The 22,549-nt window shown below is 41.6% G+C and overlaps 1 protein-coding gene across 2 annotated transcripts in view; it reads left to right on the forward strand.

Moving 5' to 3' along the window:
• Positions 1 to 22,549, forward strand: part of FRY (FRY microtubule binding protein) — a 251,865-nt gene that overhangs the window by 226,639 nt on the left and 2,677 nt on the right. For both annotated transcript variants that reach the window (XM_065896299.1, XM_065896300.1), the window contains 4 exons: positions 1,425 to 1,574; positions 3,890 to 3,988; positions 6,058 to 6,141; positions 20,527 to 20,637. In XM_065896299.1, coding sequence (XP_065752371.1) covers positions 1,425 to 1,574; positions 3,890 to 3,988; positions 6,058 to 6,141; positions 20,527 to 20,637 — 444 coding nt within the window. The remainder of the gene's footprint in view (positions 1 to 1,424; positions 1,575 to 3,889; positions 3,989 to 6,057; positions 6,142 to 20,526; positions 20,638 to 22,549) is intronic.

The following is a 22,549-nucleotide window of genomic DNA, read 5'->3' on the forward strand; positions in this document are numbered from 1 at the left end:
TTCCCTGAAAGATCTAGCTTCTCAGTACAATAAAAAACAAACCCAGGGACTTCCCTGGTGGTCCAGTGGTTAGGACTCCACGCTGCCACTGCAGGGGGCACAGGTTCGATCCTTGGTCAGGGAACTAAGATCCTGCAAGCTGCTCAGAACGGCCAAAAAAAATTTTTTAATACAAAAGTGAGCCCAGATCTCACCATATCCTTAAGTAAGATGGAAAGAAACCAAAGTATTTGCAGGACCTGGATCCTACTCCTGGCTCTGCCACTCCACTAGCTGGTGACACGTGGCATTTCCTGTTCCTTTCAGCAGCAACATTCTGTCGAGTTTTTTTTTTTAATTGCACGTAAAACTAAAAACACCAGAAAGACATACATACGTTATGTATTATAACAAGATTCTCAGAGGTATTAAATAAATAATATGCAACATGGTAGGCATTTTTCTAGTATAACTTGTAAGGAACCAAGAGCCTGCTGCTGTTTTGGGGACCTGCTAATTTCCCCATAACAGGGCAGAGAGGATTTCTCATGGGTTAGATTCTCCAACTCAAAAGATACGACATCTCTTGGGGGAAAGCCAGTTCCTACAACCAGAATTATTTTTTGGTTAAATATTTTGTTCCTTTTGTTAAAGATGTTGTGTGTTGGAAGTTGGGGCTAAAAATGTTCTCATTTTGGCACTGACACAGGCCCAGTGAGTCAGATTCTTCCCAATTATGGTTTTTCTTCAGGCAGTGTAGGGGGAATAGTAACATTTAGGAAGCATTATAGGTTTATGGAAGGGATATGAACTTAGAAGTCAAGCTCATCCTTACTCTTTCACTTACTAGTTGCATGACCTTGAGTCCTTTAACCTCTCTTAACCTCAGTTCCTTCGCCTGATTGTGAGGATTGATGAGTTGATGTGCGCAAAGCTATCGGACAGTTACAGACTCCTAATCAGAGGCGCTCTCACAGGGAGACAGGTCCCATGAATTTACTCTTTCGTTCGTCAGAGGCTTTATGGCCCATTTTAGTGCTCTATCTCAGGGAGCTGTGATCTTGGGAAACAGATTATATCTCATGACCTTTTTCTTCTCACCCACATTGAAATAATCTCAGAAACTCTCAGTCATCTGACAAACACGCTAGGCAGACTCAGGCTGCTGACTGGCGCCGCCAATCAGCAAAAAGCAAAAGCAGCATTTATTTAAAAGATTATATGAGCACCCACGCATTGGGAAATGACATTTTAGGAAGAAACTTTGTTCACACTGGGTGATTACTCACTTGACTTAAGACATTCACTCTGCCCCTATCACCCCCCCACCACTACATGGAGGACCTGTGCTCATTTGATAGTTTTATGAAGATTAAAAAATAGTTTTTTCTAGTACAAAAGTTAAAATGTGGCCGTTTACAAATAGTAATTATGTTGCCTTTCAGAATATTCAGAAAAGGTTCTGCTTCCTAACCTGTGATGCGGCCAGTTACCTTGGAGACAACCTCCGGGGCATCGGATCCAAGTTTGTCAGCTCTTCCCAGATGCTCACCTCCTGCTCCGAGTGCCCCACGCTTTTCGTGGACGCCGAGACCGTGAGTATCTCAGGCCTGCTCCCGCGGCAAATGGCCTGCCCAGCTGATGGTGTGGAACTTCAGGGAAGCACACGTGTGTTGTGGTTTGTTTGAGACACTCTCACTGTTTGCGAGCAGTGCTCTGTTGTGCTATGAGTCCCAGAGGCCTGGCCCTGCACAGGCATGACTGTGCATGGCCAGCCCAAGCCAAGGCAGTCACCGCAGGGAATCAGGAGGAGGGCCCCCTCTGTGCTCCCTTCGCGGCCTTGTCGCTTCTCTCCAATGACTCTTGACTTTGAAGGCTGAGAATATGGTGAGCTAACCCCCCAGAGCAGACCTAGCCAGTCCCCACGACGCCAGGTTGGCTAGGCGGATGGGTCCCCAGAGGCAACGATGTTACCACTTTCCCTACTTCCAAGAGACTGAATGCCCTCTGGATGGATTCGTCCAGCCGAACTGCAAATGATGAGTTTAAAAGCAGGAGTCCCAACCATAACCAAGACCAAAAGACAACCCTCAGAATGGGAGAAAACATTTGCAAATGAAGCAACTGACAAAGGATTAATCTCCAAAATTTACAAGCAGCTCATGCAGCTCAATAACAAAAAAACAAACAACCCCATCCAAAAATGGGCAGAAGACCTAAATAGACATTTCTCCAAAGAAGATATACAGAATGCCAACAAACACATGAAAGAATGCTCAACATCATTAATCATTAGAGAAATGCAAATCAAAACTACAATGAGATATCATCTCACACCAGTCAGAATGGCCATCATCAAAAAATCTAGAAACAATAAATGCTGGAGAGGGTGTGGAGAAAAGGGGACACTCTTGCACTGCTGGTGGGAATGTGAATTGGTTCAGCCACTGTGGAGAACAGTATGGAGGTTCCTTAAAAAACTACAAATAGAATTACCATATGACCCAGCAATCCCACTACTTGGCATATACCCTGAGAAAACCAAAATTCAAAGAGAGTCATGTACCAAAATGTTCATTGCAGCTCTATTTACAATAGCCAGGACATGGAAACAACCTAAGCGCCCATCATCGGATGAATGGATAAAGAAGATGTGGCACATATACACAATGGAATATTACTCAGCCTTAAAAAGAAATGAAATTGAGCTATTTGTAATGAGATGGATAGACCTAGAATCTGTCATACAGAGTGAAGTAAGTCAGAAAGAAAAAGACAAATACCGTATGCTAACACATATATATGGAATTTAAGGGAAAAAAATGTCATGAAGAACCTAGGGGTAAGATAGGAATAAAGACGCAGACCTACTGGAGAACGGACTTAAGGATATGGGGAGGGGGAAGGGTGAGTTTTGACAGGGCGAGAGAGAGTCATGGACATATACACACTAACAAACGTAGTAAGGTAGATAGCTGGGGGGAAGCAGCCGCAAGGCACAGGGATATTAGCTCGGTGCTTTGTGACAGCCTGGAAGGGTGGGATGGGGAGAGTGGGAGGGAGGGAGACGCAAGAGGGAAGACATATGGGAACATATGTATATGTATAGCTGATTCACTTTGTTGTAAAGCAGAAACTAACACACCATTGTAAAGCAATTATACCCCAATAAAGATGTTAAAAAAAAAAAAAAAAAAAAGCAGGAGTCCCCAACTCCCAGGCCGTGGACCGGTGCCAGTCCGCAGCCTGTTAGGAACCAGGCCATAGAGCCGAGGTAGGCGGCGGGTGGTCGGCGGGCGAGCGAAGCTGCATCTGCCGCTCCCCAGGGGTCGCATTACCGCCTGGACCACCCCTCCCCCACCCACCCCACCCCATCTGCGGAAAAATCGTCTTCCACGAAACCGGTCCCTGGTGCCTAAAAGGTTGGGGACCGCTGGTTTAAAGGGTGATTAAAACAGTCCCTGGCTGACTGCTGAATCGTGACTGTATAAATATAATACTAATGATTTAAAGTACAGATTAAATACAAAATCAGTTTGAAAACCTATTTGGCGGTCTGTCTTCACATTGCTTGGAGTATTACTGGATGAAGACACTAGAGTCCATGCATAAAATGGATGCTGTATCTTAATGTGGGCTTCTGTGGAATACTTGTTAAGATTTGTCCGTCTGTACTGATACGGGGAAGATGGATATCTTCACAGATTTTGATTAGCAGTATCCAATGCAATTGCCACGGATAGTGGAGCTAAACTACAAACTGCACAGCTTATTAAGATGGATGCTACCAACACCCCCCGCCCCACACTTTACATCTAAATATACTTCTCTTTTCTCTCTGCATAGCCATGCCTTTGTCTAGGTGTCTCTCTGGAAGTTGTTTTAATACAAATTATTTTCCTGTCTTTAGCTCCTTTCTTGTGGACTTTTGGACAAGCTCAAGTTCAGTGTTTTGGAACTGCAAGAATATTTGGACACCTACAACAACAGAAAAGAGGCCACCCTCTCAGTAAGCTTTTATGTTTCTGTGCATATACATTTAGTTAAAACCAAATGAACCCAACCACTGTGAGCTCTTGGGAGGCGATGTGATTTACCCAAGAGAGGCTCTTTTGGGAGAAGACAGATTTCACCTATTCTTCTGTGAAGGACTATAGTTCCAGCTTAATGGTGGCAGAACTGTCAGTACTATGGATTATATAAAAATTATACCTACAAAAGAGAAATTTTTCAGCTTTCGATTTTAGCCCTATAATTTCCCTACCAAGAAATTGGGGAAAGTGGGTATCTGCTTAATATGTCAGTTTATCAACAACTTTTCTTTTCTCAGAAATTTAAAATTGTTAATTACTTCCTTCCAGTGTTCGGCCTCACCCAAAACTGGTTGAGATAGATCTCATCTCTCTTCTCCTTTTTTTTTTTTTTGCGGTACACGGGCCTCTCACTGCTGTGGCCTCTCCCGTTGTGGAGCACAGGCTCCAGACGCGCAGGATCAGCGGCCATGGTTCACGGGCCCAGCCGCTCCGCGGCATGTGGGATCCTCCCAGACCGGGGCACAAACCCATGTCCCCTGCATCGGCAGGCAGACTCTCAACCACTGCGCCACCAGGGAAGCCCTCTCTTCTCCTTTTAACCACTCTCAGTAGCTGCTTCTCTGTCTCCGTGGTTTCTCTTGGCCTTGGCTCCTGCTCTTTACTTTTTTCTTCCTTCAAAAATGTAAATTGTAAAATGTTAGAGCCAGAAGTGATTCAGAAACCATCCATGCAAACCCCCTGATTTCCAACAACTTCCATGTGTAATTTCCATGGAGCACTTCCTATCATATACCAGTCACTGTAAAAAGAGCATGGATTTTTAAGTCAGATGGACTTGAGTTCAAATTGCAGCTCAGTTACTTAAGGGTTAGTGACCTTGGGTAAGTTACCTCCTCTCATCTCAGATTCATCATCTATAAGACAGTGATAATAGTAATTTGCAGAACTGTTGTAAGAACATTACGATTATAACAGTCATAGCAGCTGTCATTTCCTGAGTCCTTTCTGTGTATCCAACAACCTGATAAGAGTTACATCTCTTAAGTTAAATCATGTAATGCTTACAACTACCCTGGGAGTTGCTATTATTATTCTCATTAGCTAGGAGGTAGCATAGCGGTATTAAAACCCAGGTCTGTGGGATTCAAAGGTCCATGCTCGTAACCACAACACGATATTGCCTTTAAAATAGAAATAATATATGTAAACTGCCCAGCACAAGTGCATCATGCATAGAAGATATTCATTCTAAAGTTACTGGGTTTTTGTTTCTTGTTGTTGTTATCTCATGACCTGTCAAAGAGAGTTCTGACATTCTACTGCAACAATTCCCTTTGTCTTCAACTTCTGTGGCTCTTTCGCTGTCATTGATTTCCAGCTTCTCGGTCATCAGCTAATAAAAGTAATCCTTTCATTCTGGTTGGTGAACGAGCCAGTCTTTTGATGTCAAGTGTGAGTTTCCGTTCTTCAGTGCTTATTGTTTTCTGCCCAAAGGTTCCTTTCACATCTATACTAGTTACTATTCCAGATACTTAAGACCGACAGAATCTTTAAATAGCTGGGCTATTACTATAGTAGCCTTTCTTACAGTGAAATAGACCTTCCTCCCAGAAGCCACCTCAAAATAACAGAGAAGAAGGTGTGCCGTGAGTCAGGGTGCATTGTCCAGGATGACCCAGCCTGCGAGGAAGTGTTGGACCTGTCTCCTAACCTCAGTCGTATGAAAGGTTTCTAACCATATGTGAATTTAATCTATACAGAAATTTGGAATGGCCTGGTGAAACCATTCTTCAGGGTGATACATCACAACACTGAAATGATAAATGTTGAAATTTTTAAATGACCATCACTGAACCCATCTAAGCAGATATTTTAATTTCAAATTATTAATCTTTAACCAAAAAGTTTTCAATCAGTCGTTATATAAAAATTTTATTTTACTGTGATTAGAAGCTTAATCTATTTTTCCTGACAGAATTGATTGTAAAAACATTCTTAGGACATCACTGAATTTACCTATGTCTGTATCTCTTTCTGACAACAGTGGCTTGCAAACTGTAAGGCAACATTTGCAGGAGGATCAAGAGATGGAGTAATTACCTGTCAACCAGGGGACTCAGAAGAAAAGGTAATAAAAGCCTGTTAGAGTTTATCTTTTCTGTGCTCTGACTTTGTGTGTTGGTGTTGATCTACCCAAGAAGCGTGGAACTTGAAAAAGGAAGAGGCAGAATGAGTCATCCCATACATTCACATGACACCTCTAGAGTAAGAAAGAATGACATTGGCGCCAAGCATGACTGTGTTGATGGGATTTCGGACGGGGTGGTCTTCTTTTTGGAAAAGTAGAAGTATAAAAATAACCTTTCTGCTTGACACTAACTATACTAACCATTTCCTAATAAATCTATTCTTCATTCAGAATGTAAAACCAAATGTCATTAATTCTTCACTGAACCACTTAGTTCCTTCAATGAAGAAAGTCTTTGTTGACCTTTCAGCAATCACTCAGACTTTTTTTTTCCTCATTTAGAATTGCTTTAAGTACACACCTCAGACCAGCTGGCTTATAAACGTACGTCATATTGTAAAGGAAACTGGGCAGAAAAGTGTGAACATATTAAGATCATTCAGTTCTGCAGTTACTCCTGTGACCCCCGTGGTGGGTACAACAGTGAATTCTGCCCCGGGTGGAGCTTCTGATCTGTTCAGGGAGATGGACGTTAACCAACAGTCATACACGTGTAAACCATGACAAGTGCCCTTAAGGAAAGGAAGGAACAGTAAAGCTATGAAAGAATACAGAAGAGAACCTGGCCTACCAGGAGGGCAGGTCTGGGGTGGCTTCTCCACAAAGTGCCATCGAAGTGGAGATCTCCGCTCTGAGCTAGAGTGCAGAGGAGTGGGTGTGTGAAGGCCCCGAGGCAGGAGGGAACCTGCCCCTTTCCAAGGACTGACGAGAGCCTGTGGGGCTGGGCGTGTAGACAGTGACAGGGAGAAAAGTCTGAGTCTGAAGAAGCTGCACAAGCCAGACCGTGCAGGGCTTTGGGTGCTTATCTTAACAGCAGTGGTGGGCAATTAAAAGTTGTAACAGGTGGGTGTGATCAGAGTGGGGCTCGCCCACTCTCCTGTGGAAATGGACTGAAGTGGGCAAGCGTGGATTTAGGAAGACAAGTTAGGGGGCTGCTGATGGGTCTAGGCAGAGAGGTCACCTTGTAATTACATTGTCACACCTAGAAAAGCCCGTTAGAGTGTGCATCCTTCAGAGGATGAGAAATCGTTTCCAGGGCGGGCCTTGAGGAGAAATGACAGTGTCAGTCCATCTCAATATTGATCTTATATCCAGAGTTGGAAGAGAGATTATTTTTCTGATTAGAGCTATCATTTGGCTTCCATCCCAAAGCAAAACCCAACAGATGTTTGACCTCAGAGCACTGCTTACCCTCCACTGATTCACTCCAGCTCTCTTTTTTAAGTCAGATTCTCTATCTTCTGGAATAGTTTAAAGTTGCCAATTATTCTGAGCACCCTTTGCGTGGGGACAAGTGGAAGGGGGAGATAGGAAGTGAGCTTTAACTTGAAGAATCTATGTCTGGATATAAATTGTGAGGTCAACATGCCAAAACTTATTCCACGTGTGTATTCTATTTCAGAGAAGTGTGGACTTTATGGAATAGTGCTTACCTTACTAAACCTAGCAAACTCTTGAGCAGTTAGAGATGTCAGTCGGCCAGAGATGGTGACCAAGTACAGATAGGTGTGTGAAGTGTTCCCACCCCAAGCCGTACCCCAACCGGTCTGGTCTTTGCCACTAGCTGATTTCTAGTCATTCTTAACTGGTAACGTAAGTGAGAAATTGCTGTGGAATTGTTTGTGGAACAGAATATAGCTCTTTGTTGGATGCTGAATGTTTAGTTTCTGATTTTTCTTCTATTCTCAACATGAAGTTGTAGACATCAAGGTAATGAGGAAAGGTTACACACGGGTAGCCTGTAAGCTGTAACCAATTCAGACATGTTTTATTCAGCTTGTACAATTTAAATTGGACCCAACAGTTTAAACTTAAAATTGTTCACACGTACACTCAAAACAGCATTCCTGGCATCTCTTGAAAAAAGAGAAAAAAGAGGTAGCAACACCAGGCCTGCCCTCCTAAAGTGGCAGCAGCGACCTTGGGCTGGTCGGCTCTCCACCGTCCACTGTGCACAGAGTTCCCGACCCTGCCAGTAAGAGCCAGGTGCCAGTCATCAGGATGTTCTTGTCTTTATAATAGAAACATGTGCCTTTGCACCTAAGGCCCCACAATGGGGAAGTGAAAGCTAAATAGAACTGTGCCTTTCAAGAAAAACAGGAGTGTTCCTCTTTGCTGCAGTGAGAACAATCTCTGCTTATTTAAGATGCTAGGGCCCCTGTGCTGGCCTCACTCCCTGAGGGGACCTTGGAGGAGTCGTAGCGTGTGTACAAAACAACAGAACAGTGTTCCTGAGAAAAGTGCTTCTAATACATGGGAAGTATTTTGGAGGGAAGGCTTCTTTTGTTAAGACAGGTGTGATTAGTCAGTAATTTAGGCTGCTTGGTGACTACAATACCCGTTCTCCCAGAATGAGGCACAGCGCACAGCAAATAAGACGTAGAACAAGGCGGGCGTGTGAGTCGCGCCTGTCGTGAGGGCAGCTCCGTGGCAGACGCTGCTGTACCAGTGTCTTCTCCGCCTGCACACACCCAGCGAGACAGGTCTCTTCATGACTTAAAGCCAGCACCTCTAAATAAGGATTGTGGTTTGCGGTGACCTCTCCTGTCGCCCGCGGAATTCATCCTGGAGCGGCTGCTGCTGGGGAGTTTAAGTTCACGGAAACGTAGGACACGGTGAAGCATCTCAGCTCTGGGCTCTCCAGGCAGTGGCATCGGCCTCGACCCTACGGCGAATTAGCACAGCTCACCTCCCCGGTTCTGCAGGGCTGGCCCTGGGGAAGCTAGAGAGGTTGCCACTTCATTTGCCATAAGTGATTTTAGTTGATGCACTCTTAATTCCACAGCTATTTCTGAGCACTAATTGAACATTCGACTCTTTGGACTCAAGTACAAGAGTTTACATGTAGCCGCAATACATTTTCTTATTACATTCAGACCATCTTAGAGTCGTCTTGGACAGTAACCCTCTTAGCTGTGTATTTCCTATCCCTGTCTAACCAAGAACGAGAGAAGGCTGCAACCTCTGTTCTTCTACAAATTGAACAAAAAGCTAAACGTTGAATAAGACGAGATGTTTCTCCAGCTAAACTGTAACCCATTAAACATTATCCTTCGGATACAGTCATTCAGTCCTTTGCTATGAGGAATCTCTTCTCTAGAATGAGTAAGGAAATGTCTGCTGAAATGAAAGTTTTCTTGAAAATAGTAAATACGTCAGAGTGTGTAATCTGTATTAGAGGCTTAAAGGTATTTATCTTTCAACTCTTTGAAAGATATTCATGACCAAGGTCCAAAAACCTACTCAACAAATATAATGCAATAGTCATGAATGTGCCAGAGCCAAGTGATTTTAGCACCAGGTGAGTACGTATTGTACCCACCGGCTTAGGAGATTACATGAATCTATGTAATACTGAGTAGGAAAGCTTCAACAATTGGCTAGATTTTCTAAATTTTATCCAATTTAGTTTAAACCAGTGACTTTCAGAGATTAAGCATGATGAAAATTATAGTTAATATAGTATAGTATACTGTGACTTATCTTCTGATGTCGAAAATCTCTCAGATTTTTACCTAACTGGCTACATCATAAGCAAAGAACTGGCTTCAGAGCAGAATACAGAGAAACAAGAGTGGCTATGCTTTTTTTTTTTTAACATCTTTATTGGAGTATAATTGCTTTACAATGGTGTGTCAGCCTCTGCTTTATAACAAAGTGAATCAGACACACATATACATATGTCCCCATATCTCTTCCCACTTGCGTCTCCCTCCCTATCCCACCCCCCCTCCCTATCCCACCCCTCTAGGTTGTCAGAAGGCACCAAGCTGATCTCCCTGTGCTATGCGGCTGCCTCCCACTAGCTATCAATTTTGTTTGGTAGCGTATATATGTCTATGCCACTCTATCACTTTGTCCCAGCTTACCCTTCCCACTCCCTGTATCCTCAAGTCCATTCTCTAGTAGGTCTGCATCTTTATTCACGTCTTGCCCCTAGGTTCTTCTGACCCTTTTTTTTCTTTTTTAGATTCCATGTATATGTGTTAGCATACGGTTTTTGTTCTTCTCTTTCTGACTTACTTCACTCTGTATGATAGTCTCTAGGTCCATCCACCTCACTACAAATAACTCAGTTTCGTTCCTATTTATGGCTGAGTAACATTCCATTATATATATGTGCCACATCTTCTCTATCCATTCATCTGTTGATGGACACTTAGGTTGCTCCCATGTCCTGGCTATTGTAAATAGAGCTGCAATGAACATTTTGGTACATGACTCTTTTTGAAATATGGTTTTCTCAGGGTATATGTCCAGTAGTGGGATTGCTAGGTCGTATGGTAGTTCTATTTTTAGTTTTTTTAAGGAATCTCCATAATGTTCTCCATAGTGGCTGTATGAATTTACATTCCCCCCAATGGTGCAAGAGGGTTCCCTTTTCTCCACACCCTCTCCAGCATTTATTGTTTCTAGATTTTTTGATGATGGCCATTCTGACTGATGTGAGATGATATCTCATTGTAGTTTTGATTTGCATATCTCTAACGATTAATGATGTTGAGCATTCTTTCATGTGTTTGTTGGCAATCTGTATATCTTCTTTGGAGGAATGTCTATTTAGGTCTTCTGCCCATTTTTGGATTGGGTTGTTTGTTTTTTTGATATTGAGCTGTATGAGTTGCTTGTATCTTTTGGAGATTAATCCTTTGTCAGTTGCTTCATTTGCAAATGTTTTCTCCCATTCTGAGGGTTGTCTTTTGGTCTTGTTTATGGTTTCCTTGGCTGTGCAAAAGCTTTTAACTTTCACTAGGTCCCATTTGTTTATTTTTGTTTTTATTTCCATTTCTCTAGGAGGTGGGTCAAAAAGGATCTTGCTGTGATTTATGTCATAGAGTGTTCTGCCTATGTTTTCCTCTAAGAGTTTGATGGTGTCTGGCCTTACATTTAGGTCTTTAATCCATTTGGAGTTTTTGTGTGTTTGTGGTGTTAGAGAATGTTCTAATTTCATTCTTTTACATGTAGCTGTCCAGTTTTCCCAGCACCACTTATTGAAGAGGGTGTCTTTTCTCCACTGTATATTCTTGCCTACTTTATCAAAGATAAGGTGACCATATGTGCGTGGCTTTATCTCTGGGCTTTCTATCCTGTTCCATTGATCCATATTTCTGTTTTTATGCCAGTACCATACTGTCTTGATTACTGTAGCTTTGCAGTATAGTCTGAAGTCAGGGAGCCTGATTTCTCCAGCTCCGTTTTTCTTTCTCAATATTGCTTTGGCTATTCGGGGTCTTTTGTGTTTCCATACAAATTGTGAAATATTTTGTTCTAGTTCTGTGAAAAATGCCAGTGGTAGTTTGATAGGGATTGCATTGAATCGGTAGATTGCTTTGGGTAGTATAGTCATTTTCACAATGTTGATTCTTCCAATCCAAGAACATGGTATATCTCTCCATCTATTTGTATCATCTTTAGGTATATCTCTCCATCTATTTGTATCATCTTTAATTTCTTTCATCAGTGTCTTATAATTTTCTGCATACAGGTCTTTTGTCTCCTTAGGAAGGTTTATTCCTAGATATTTTTTCTTTGTGTTGCAATGTTAAATGGGAGTGTTTTCTTAATTTCACTTTCAGATTTTTCATCATTACTGTATAGGAATGCAAGAGATTTCTGGGCATTAATTTTGTATCCCACTACTTTAACAAACTCATTGATTAGCTCTAGTAGTTTTCTGGTAGCATCATTAGGATTCTCTATGTAGAGGATCATGTCATCTGCAGACAGTGACAGCTTTTACTTCTTTTCCGATTTGGATTCTTTATTTCTGCCTCTTGTCTGATTGCTGTGGCTAAAACTTCCAAAACAATATTGAATAGTAGTGGTTAGAGTGGGCAACCTTGTCTTGTTCCTGATCTTAGTGGAAATGGTTTCAGTTTTTCACCATTGAGGACGATGTTGGCTGTGGGTTTGTCATATATGGCCTTTATCATGTTGAGGAAAGTTCCCTCTATGCCTACTTTCTGGAAGGCTTTTATCATAAATGGGTGTTGACTTTTGTCAAAAGCTTTCTCTGCATCTGTTGAGCTTATCATATGGTTTTTCTCCTTCAATTTGTTAATATGGTGTATCATGTTGATTGATCTGCGTATATTGAAGAATCCTTGCTTTCCTGGAATAAACCACACTTGATCATGCTGTATGATCCTTTTAATGTGCTGTTGGATTCTGTTTGCTAGTTTTTTATTGAGGATTTTTGCATCTATGTTCATCAGTGATATTGGCCTGCAGTTTTCTTTCTTTGTGACATCTTTGTCTGGTTTTGGTATCAGGGTGATGGTGGCCTCGTAGAATGAGTTTGGGATTGTTCCACCCTCCGCTATATTTTGGAAGAGTTTGAGAAGGATACGTGTTAGCTCTTCTCTAAATATTTGATAGAATTTGCCTGTGAAGCCATCTGGTCCTGGGCTTTTGTTTGTTGCAAGACTTTTAATCACAGTTTCAATTTCAGTGCTTGTGATTGGTATGTTCATATTTTCTATTTCTTCCTAGTTCATTCTTGGCAGGTTGTGCATTTCTAAGAATTTGTCCATTTCTTCCAGGTTGTCCATTTTATTGGCATAGAGTTGCTTGTAGTAATCTCTCATGATCCTTTGTATTTCTGCAGTGTCATTTGTTACTTCTCCTTTTTCATTTCTAATTCTATTGATTTGAGTCCTCTTTTTCTTGAGAAGTCTGGCTAATGGTTTATCAATTTTATTTATCTTCTCAAAGAACCAGCTTTTAGTTTTATTGATCTTTGCTGTCGTTTCCTACATTTCTTTTTCATTTATTTCTGATCTGATCTTTATGATTTCTTTCCTTCTGCTAACTTTGGGGTTTTTTTGTTCTTTCTCTAATTGCTTTAGGTGTAAGGTTAGGTTGTTTGAGAGGTTTCTTGTTTCCTAAGGTAGGACTGTATTGCTATAAACTTCCCTCTTAGAACTGCTTTTGCTGCATCCCATAGGTTTTGGGTCATTGTGTTTTCATTGTCATTTGTTTCTAGGTATTTTTTGATTTACTCTTTGATTTCTTCTGTGATCTCTTGGTTATTAAGTAGTGTGTTGTTTAACCTCCATGTGTTTGTATTTCTTTCAGATTTTTTCCTGTAATTGATATCTAGTCTCATAGCATTGTGGTCGGAAAAGATACTTGATACGATTTCAATTTTCTTAAATTTACCAAGGCTTGATTTGTGACCCAGGATATGATCTATCCTGGAGAATGTTCCATGAGCACTTGAGAAGAAAGTGGATTCTGTTGTTTTTGAATGGAATGTCCTATAAGTATCAATTAAGTCCGTCTTGTTTAATGTATCATTTAAAGCTTGTATTTCCTTATTTATTTTCATTTTGGATGATCTGTCCATTGGTGAAAGTGGCATGTTAAAGTCCCCTTCTATGGTTGTGTTACTGTCGATTTCCCCTTTTATGGCTGTTAGTATTTGCCTTATCTATTGAGGTGTTCCTATTCTGGGTGCATAAATATTTACAATTGTTATATCTTCTTCTTGGATCGATCCCTTGATCATTATGTAGTGTCCTTTGTCTCTTGTAATAGGCTTTATTTTAAAGTCTATTTTGTCTGATATGAGAATTGCTACTCCAGCTTTCTTTCGATTTCCATTTGCATGGAATATCTTTTTCCATCCCCTCACTTTCAGTCTGTATGTGTCCCTGGGTCTGAAGTGGGTCTCTTGTAGACAGCACATAGATGGGTCTAGTTTTTGTATCCATTCAGCCAGTCTGTGTCTTTTGGTGGGAGCATCTATTCCATTTACATTTAAGGTAATTATCGATATGTATGTTCCTATTACCATTTTCTTAAGTGTTTTGGGTTTATTATTGTAGGTCTTTTCCTTCTCTTGTGTTTCCTGCCTAGAAAAGTTCCTTTAGCATTTGTTGTAAAGCTGGTTTGGTGCTGATAAATTCTCTTAGCTTTTGTTTGTCTGTAAAGGTTTTAATTTCTCCATCAAATCTGAATGAGATCCTTGCTGGGTAGAGTGATCTTGGTTGTAGGTTTTTCTCCTTCATCACTTTAAATATGTCCTGCTAGTTCCTTCTGGCTTGCAGAGTTTCTGCTGAAAGATAAGCTGTTAACCTTATGGGGATTCCCTTGTATGTTATTTGTTGTTTTTCCCTTACTGCTTTTAATATTTTTTCTTTGTATTTATTTTTTGATAGGTTGATTAATATGTGTCTTGGTGTGTTTCTCCTTGGATTTATCCTGTATGGGACTCTCTGTGCTTCCTGGACTTGATTAACTCTTTCCTTTCCCATATTAGGAAAGTTTTCAACTATAATCTCTTCAAATATTTTCTCAGTCCATTTCTTTTTCTCTTCTTCTTCTGGGACCCCTGTAATTCAAATGTTGGTGTGTTTAATGTTGTCCCAAAGGTCTCTGAGACTGTCCTCAGTTCTTTTCATTCTTTTTTCTTTATTCTGCTCTGCAGTAGTTATTTCCACTTTTATCTTCCAGGTCCCTTATCCGTTCTTCTGCCTCAGTTATTCTGCTATTGATCCCTTCTAGAGAATTTTTAATTTCATTTATTGTGTTGTTCATCACTCTTGGTTTGCTCTTTAGTTCTTCTAGGTCCTTGTTAAACGTTTCTTGTATTTTCTCCATTCTGTTTCCAAGATTTTGGATCATCTTTACTATCATTACTCTGAATTCTTTTTCAGGTACACTGCCTATTTCCTCTTCATTTGTTAGGTCTGGTGGGCTTCTGCCTAGTTCCTTCATCTGCTGTGTGTTTGTCTTCACATTTTGCTTAACTTACTGTATTTGGGGTCTCCTTTTTGCAGGCTGCAGGTTCGTAGTTCCCGTTGTTTTTGATGTCTGTCCCCAGTGGCTAAGGTTGGTTCAGTGGGTTGTGTAGGCTTCCTGGTGGAGGGGACTAGTGCCTGTGTTCCGGTGGATGAGGCTGGATCTTGTCTTTCTGGTGGGCAGGTCCACGTCTGGTGGTGTGTTTTGGGGTGTCTGTGGCCTTATTATGATTTTAGGCAGCCTCTCTGCTAATGGGTGGGGTGTGTTCCTGTCTTGCTAGTTGTTTGGCATAGTGTGTCCAGCACTGTAGCTTGCTGGTCATTGAGTGGAGCTGGGTCTTGGTATTGAGATGGAGCTCTCTGGGAGATTTTTTTCTGTTTGATATTACATGGAGCTTGGAGGTCTCTTGTGGACCAGTGTCCGGAACTTGGCTCTCACACCTCAGTGGCACAGCCCTGACACCTGGCTGGAGCACCAAGAGCCTGTCATCCACACGGCTCAGAATAAAAGGGAGAAAAAGAAAGAAAGAAGGCAAAATAAAATAAGATTAAGTTATTAAAATAAAAAATAGTTAAGAAAAAATATTTTTTAAGTAATAAAGAAAATAATATGGACAGGCAGAACCCTAGGAGAAATGGTAAAAGCAAAGCTATACAGACAGAATCACACACAGAAGCGTACACATACACACTCATGAAAAGAGAAAAAGGTAAAAAATATATATATATCGTTGTTCCCAAAGTCCACCTCCTCAATTTGGGTTGATTCTTTGTCTTTGTGTATTCAGGTATTCCAAAGATGCAGGGTACATCAAGTTGATTGTGGAGATTTAATCCGCTGCTCCTGAGGCTGCTGGGAGAGATTTCCCTTTCTCTTCTTTGTTCGCACAGCTCCAGGGGTTCAGTTTTGGATTTGGCCCCGCCTCTGCGTGTAGGTCGCCTGAGGGCGTCTGTTCTTCGCTCATACAGGATGGGGTTAAAGGAGCAGCTGATTCGGGGGCTCTGGCTCATTAAGCCCCGGGGGAGAGAGGGGTATGGATGCGGGGTGAGCCTGCAGCGACAGAGGCTGGTGTGTGTTTTCCCGGGGAAGTTCTCCCTGGATCACGGGACCCTGGCAGTGGCGGGCTGCACAGGCTCCCCGGAAGGGAGGTGTGGAGAGTGACCTGTGTTCGCACACAGGCTTCTTGGTGGCGGCAGCAGCAGCCTTAGCGTCTCCCACCTGTCTCTGGGGTCCACGCTGATAGCCGCGGCTCATGCCCGTCTCTGGAGCTCCTTTAAGCGGCGCTCTGAATCCCCTCTCCTCAGGCACCAGAAAACAATGGTCTCTTGCCTCTTAGGCAGTTCCAGACTTTTCCCGGACTCCCTCCCGGCTAGCCGTGGTGCACTAGCCCCCTTCAGGCTGTGTTCACACAGCCAACCCCAGTCCTCTCCCTGGGATCTGACCTCCGAAGCCCGAGCCTCAGCTCCCAGCCCCGCCTGCCCCGGCGGGTGAGCAGAGGAGCCTCTCGGCCTGGTGAGCGCTGGTGTGTGCCGGTCGGCACCGATCCTCCATCCAGGAATCTCTCCGCTTTGCCCCCCGCACCCCTGTTGCTGTGCTCTCCTCCGCGGCTGCGAAGCGTCCCCCCTCCGCTACCCGCAGTTTCTGCCCGCGAAGGGGCTCCTAGTGTGTGAAAACCTTTCCTCCTTCACAGCTCCCTCCCACTGGTGCGGGTCCCGTCCCTATTCTTTTGTCTCTGTTTATTCTTTTATCTTTTGCCCTACCCAGGTACGTGGGGGTTTCTTGCCTTTTGGGAGGTCTGAGGTCTTCTGCCAGCGTTCAGTAGGTGTTCTGTAGGAGTTGTTCCACGTGTAGATGTATTTCTGATGTATTTGTGGGGAGGAGGGCGATCTCTGCATCTTACTCTTCCACTATCTTGAAGCTCCTCCTATGATACTGTTAATGAATAAGAACTAGATGATTCTACGCTTTGAAGCTACCTTGTCTATGATCAATTCTTAACATCTTGTCTTCTTGACATTTTTTTTCTCATTTTCAGAAAACATACCTCTAAATCCAATTTATATATAAATCAAGTCATATCAGGAGCACAGGAACTGGGCTTGAAGAAAATCCTTGTGACCAAATAAAACAGATTCCCACATTTTCAAAAGAATCTTGAATCACCAAAACATAGATTATATCTATAAAGACTTCTAAAGGGATTATTTTTAAAACCTGGATATCGGAAAATATTTGGGGAGGGGGGGAGTTTTAACATTTTCCTTGAAAGGCTTTTTTCACTATCTTTTTGGAACTCTAAATGCAACTACATCCAAGCCTGTGGCCTAGGAAAAGATTCTGGGGTAATAAATATCAATGCAGCTTGGACTAGCCTACCTAGAAAGGAGAGTGTAAGAAGGACACTGAGAACTGGTGTTCATCAAGCTGTCCATCTCCCAAGAAACACAAGTGTGTGCCCTGAGCGTGGAGTGGAAGGAATTCGTTGACAATGAAATTCCTCAGTTCCAGGCTCAAGTCAAAAAGCCTCATTTGCCTTCACTGAAGAGAGAAGATTTTTCTTTAACTGACTTGATGACCTGGGATTACAACGTTCTTTTGGAAAACAGTAAAAAGGATAGCTGTTTTCTTCACATAAGACCATGTAATTTTCTCAGCACTTGCTTCATTCCATGCTTCTGAAAAGTAAATTCCATGGTAGAAGCAGTTACGTACTAATAAGGTGCATACTAAACGTTTCAATCAGATTTGACGTCTTCTAAAAAGTCTTCACAGTGGCAACTCTGTGTATGTAGACTTAAAACTCTGGCCCTGTACTCCTTTCTTGTGTGACATTGTTTTTCAGTGCATAAGGTTTGGTTATAAAAACTTCTAGCACAGTTAAAGTTTTCTTGAAAATAGTAAATACCGTGGGTTGTGTAATCTGTAACATGGCCCAGTTACAAATTTATAATATTCTAGACTAACATTAGTTCTAGATTACTTTTAGAAATTGTCTACTGGGGAAAAAATTATAAAAACTAAAATGCAAGATTAATTGTCATATCTCACACTTGTTTGGGAGTATAAAGACAATGTTCAGTCCTTTGAAATAACAATATCTAGCAGTCCTGTAAAATATTCTCAACGTGGAAGGCAACCTGACTCTAAAGAAAATGCCACTTAGATTGTTAATTATATTCTATGCTAATTGGATAGTCATAGCATAGTAGATATGAAGCCAAACATATTAAAGACTCTGCCTTAACCTAGCAATAGTGTAATTTGTTTGGGGCTGTAGTTCTTTCAGATTAATCAGTTGGTCTCCTCACAGTTTTACTATGTTTACTGTGTTACTATTCACATTTAAACACTAAAATCTTCAAGCAATATAAGTTTTCACTTATGGTCTCCAAGACTGACAAAGTCTAAATTAACTAATCAGAGAATCTAAAAGATCACAAATTATGTTTTTTCAATGACATGTTTCCCATTAGAGCTTGTTTTTAACTGGACTGCTGTGCATGTTGAATGGGTACAACATTTGCAACCATTTATCACGTTGGGGCAAGCGATGCTAATATGGCTGACGGCTGACGGTTCTGCTCTTAGAAGAGGGCCGTGCTTTCTGTTGCATGCATTACACTGACCCTGTACTTTCTTTCCTTTCCTTTGTTTCCTGTGCCATGCTTGCTGTGTAGCAAATGGAATCTCTTGCAGTAAGTTAACTTTCTTTCCTACTCTTTGTCCATTTAGGCATGGACCCATAACAATCTTATTTTTACTGTTACTATTATATCTCTTAGCATGTTTTCCCTTTTTTGTTTCATTTTCTTTTATTTGGTAGACTGAGACATGTAGTTTATTAGCATTCTGGGCTGCTTTCCTCCCAAAGTAGAAACCTATGTTGCTGTGAACTCTCATGTTATCACTAGAGTATTTTTAGAAATAACTACCATTATCTGACACTTAGAAAAGTCAGAGTTTTCATAGCTAGGTTTCACCCTAAATTGTGAAAGGTAACATTTTGTTTTTAAACAATACTTTTTTTGTCTGAGAGTCTCTGGCAGTTGTCTTTTATACCAGATTTTGAAAAGGTTTCCACAAAGGCAAGTTTAAATTATCATAAAATGTGTTACTAAAACAACCAAACATCTAGTTTGGGTTAGCAAACGAGTGTAGCTACTTCTTTACACTTAGGCTGGTTCCCAGCATTGAGAGATCAAATAAATCTAAGTAGAATTGCTTTTTCCCCCTAAGGGCCAGGGAGAGAGGAGAAAGAAAACTCCATCCAGCATGGTCTTAGCATGAACTTTAGTCACTTTTAAAATTAGGGTCAAGAGTATGTTAATAATACTATTAATGGAATATGCTTCCTAAAAACCTAAATTTAAATTCTTGTCATTTCTCTCCTTAAACTGATTTGGGGGGAACAATTTTAAGTCACTTCAGTGGCTCTCAATTCTTACTGAGTTCTTTATTGTCCATTAGTGAAAGAAAGGCCCTATTTATCCTTACTTAACCACATTTGAAAACTGAACAGTGAAGTGTTTGGTTTAAGCCACATATCTCACCCACTTTCAGTGGTGACTGCTGAGCCATTAAATTCTATCTAGTGAAGGCTGTCCTTTTCCTCTAGCAGAATCCCATCTGCTACCTAGGAGCTAACCCTTTCTTGGGATAAAACAGGCAAAGTTTAGAGGCCATTGAGCAGATACAGCTCAAAGAGTACTATGATCATTGGTGTTGGAATTACTCATGGTTTATTCTTCCCTTACAGTACATGTAAGCTGCATAATGAAAACATTTTCAATTCCAGAGGTGTCTATAGAGCTCCAGGGCCATTTTGTATGCATATTTTTTAACGTTCTTTCCACAGAAAGTTTTGCATGCTTTCATGATTTCTCCTTTTTGTAAGCATTTTGGGCCCTTTTTATATCTCTTTAATTCAACACATTTGTTGCACACTGAGTAGAAGCATCATCATTAAACCTGATGCGGCACCTTAGACAGTCACGTGACTCTTGTGTTTACAGACTTCAGGATGAGTGCCTACACCCTAAATGGCAGCCAGAGTTGTCACAAGGAATAATCTCCCATGTGTCTGCTGAATTTATAAATTTAACACCTAGAACCACTTAATGCTGTGCCTTTCAAATATACTTTTAATAAAAAGAAATTGTGTTCAAAGATGTATAGCTTATAAAAATTAAGACTGTAGTTATAATTTGTAGATATTAAACCTGTAATTTAATTGGTGAATATAATGCAAATTTGGCAGTTCACTAAGTCCCTTTATAGCTAGCTACTACTTCTTTCTAATTAGTCATCCTCCAGGAGCTGTTTTATTCTATATTACACAGTGAATTTCTCACTGATAGTCATTGATTGGATTTATTTTTCTGTTTTATTTAGAATGGTAACAACTAGTTATGGTTCCTTGATTTAAAAAAAAAAAGGTGCATTAGTCTCCACTAAGATTTCACTTACTATACAAGAATGATCCTTAATAACTCTTTCTTCCCATGCAAATTCTCTCTTTAGCAACTGGAACTGTGTCAGAGGTTGTATAAGCTACACTTCCAGCTGCTGCTGCTTTTTCAGTCATACTGTAAGCTCATCGGCCAGGTGCACGAAGTCAGCTCCATGCCAGAGGTGAGCCTGCCCACTCCCGACCCCAGGTCCTGCCATGAGTATCACTGCTTTCCTTTTGTTCTCCCTCCTGCCAGTTTATAAATGTCCAAGTGATTTTATTCCCACATAATCCTTTCACTCAAGCACAAGTCTTAAATACCAGTGTCTTATATTTATTTCCATGCTCATGTGGCAGTGCCAGGACTAGGGTGAGGCAAGTGACATACCTGGACACAAAATACAAGGACGACCTTCAGGGTGAGCCCCTCCCTGAATGCTGTGCCGAGGGCCTCACTTGCCTCCCCCTGGTCCTGTGTCTGGGGATCCTTATTTGGAAAAGTTCCTTGTGTTACGGTTTTTCTGACCTCTAGCTGTTCATACTTGATCCTACATTGAGGTAAGAAGGAAATAACTACATGATGTTTGACTCTCTTCAGCTTCCCTGCTCTGCTTAGCATCCGGATGCATTAATACTTTTAATGTAAAAGGTAAAGTAATGAGCATACAGCTTCTGAGTGAGCCAAATTTTTCCTAGACTTGAAAAAATACTACTGCAGTGTAGTAGATGAAATAATGGTGGTGTACACTGGATATTGTGGAAGCTCAGAGGGTGAGTGCCTAGTTCAGCTGGAGACAAGGAGGTTGAAAGAGGAAACTTTCTGGAGGAGATCACACCTGATTCTTAAAGGATGAGTTAGAATTAGAGAGATGAAGTGGGGGGTAAGGAGGAATGTTCCAGTAAGAAACAACAGCGTGGGCATAAACATGGTAGTGAGAAAGAGATAGGAACTACAAGTACAGGCAATTGAGGATTGCTAGACTATAAAATGCAAACCAAAAGGAACGCTGGACTAAGGCGGAAGAGATAAGTAAGGTGAGATCACGCAGGACTCTGCACCTGTGAGTATTTTAGTTAGATCTTCAGGGCAGGGATGTGGAGGGTGGATTTGCTGACAACTGGACTGGAGACAGACAGACCAGTCAGTTATGAGGCCGCTGAAATAGCTCAGATAAGAGGTGAGAGTTTGAACTAGGACAGAAGTGCTAGGTAAGGAGAGGGAGGAAACGTGGGAGATATTTAGGACAAAAGGTCACTGAAACTGATGGGGTTGTGGGGGGAGGAGTGGGGGACGATGCTCAGGTCCCCTCTCAGATGAACTATGTAACCACAGTGCCACAGCTAAGACAGGGATGTCGGAGGAGGCCTGACACAATTGTACATCCACAGCTCCTGCCTGCTCGTCAGCGACCGACTCTGCCTGCTAGATCCCATCTTGCATGTAGTTAAATACAAGGATCTGCTGCTAACGGTGCAGATGTGCTGTCAGGGAACAGTCATGAGTCCATGAAACAATCCCATTGCAAGCAGCGGAGTGAGGATGGAGCCTAGAAACCTCATGTCTGAGTTGGGGGTAGGGGAGGAGGAGACAGAGTGACAGCCATTTAACCATAATTATTACTCAGTGTGGAAAAAAGGAAAAGTGACTATAGTTTTTAAATATACAGTTCACCCTTGAACAACATGAGTTTGAACTGTGAGTCCACTTACCTATGTGGATTTTTTCAATAAATATATTGGAAATTTGAAAAATCTCACAAACATACCTAGAAATAGATATGTCGTGACTACATAAAATATATGTAGACTTACATATAACATACAAAATATGTATTAATGGACTGTGTGTTATCAGTAAGGCTTCCCGTCAACAGGGGGCTGTTAGTAGTTAAGTTCTAGGGGCGGGGGTGGGCGGGGTGGAACCAGAAGTTAGACCGTGCCTCTAACCCCGAGTTGCTCAAGGGTCAACTCTCCTTTCACAGATCCCAATTTCAAGGGAGACAGGAGTCAGACATCTTTGTTTATGAAGAGCTCTTCACAAACGAGTTTTCCTCCACAGAATCACAAATTATCAGATAAAAGAAAAGACAGTTG

The sequence above is a fragment of the Phocoena phocoena genome, chromosome 18 (genome assembly GCF_963924675.1).
Source record: "Phocoena phocoena chromosome 18, mPhoPho1.1, whole genome shotgun sequence".
Taxonomy (NCBI): domain Eukaryota; kingdom Metazoa; phylum Chordata; class Mammalia; order Artiodactyla; family Phocoenidae; genus Phocoena; species Phocoena phocoena.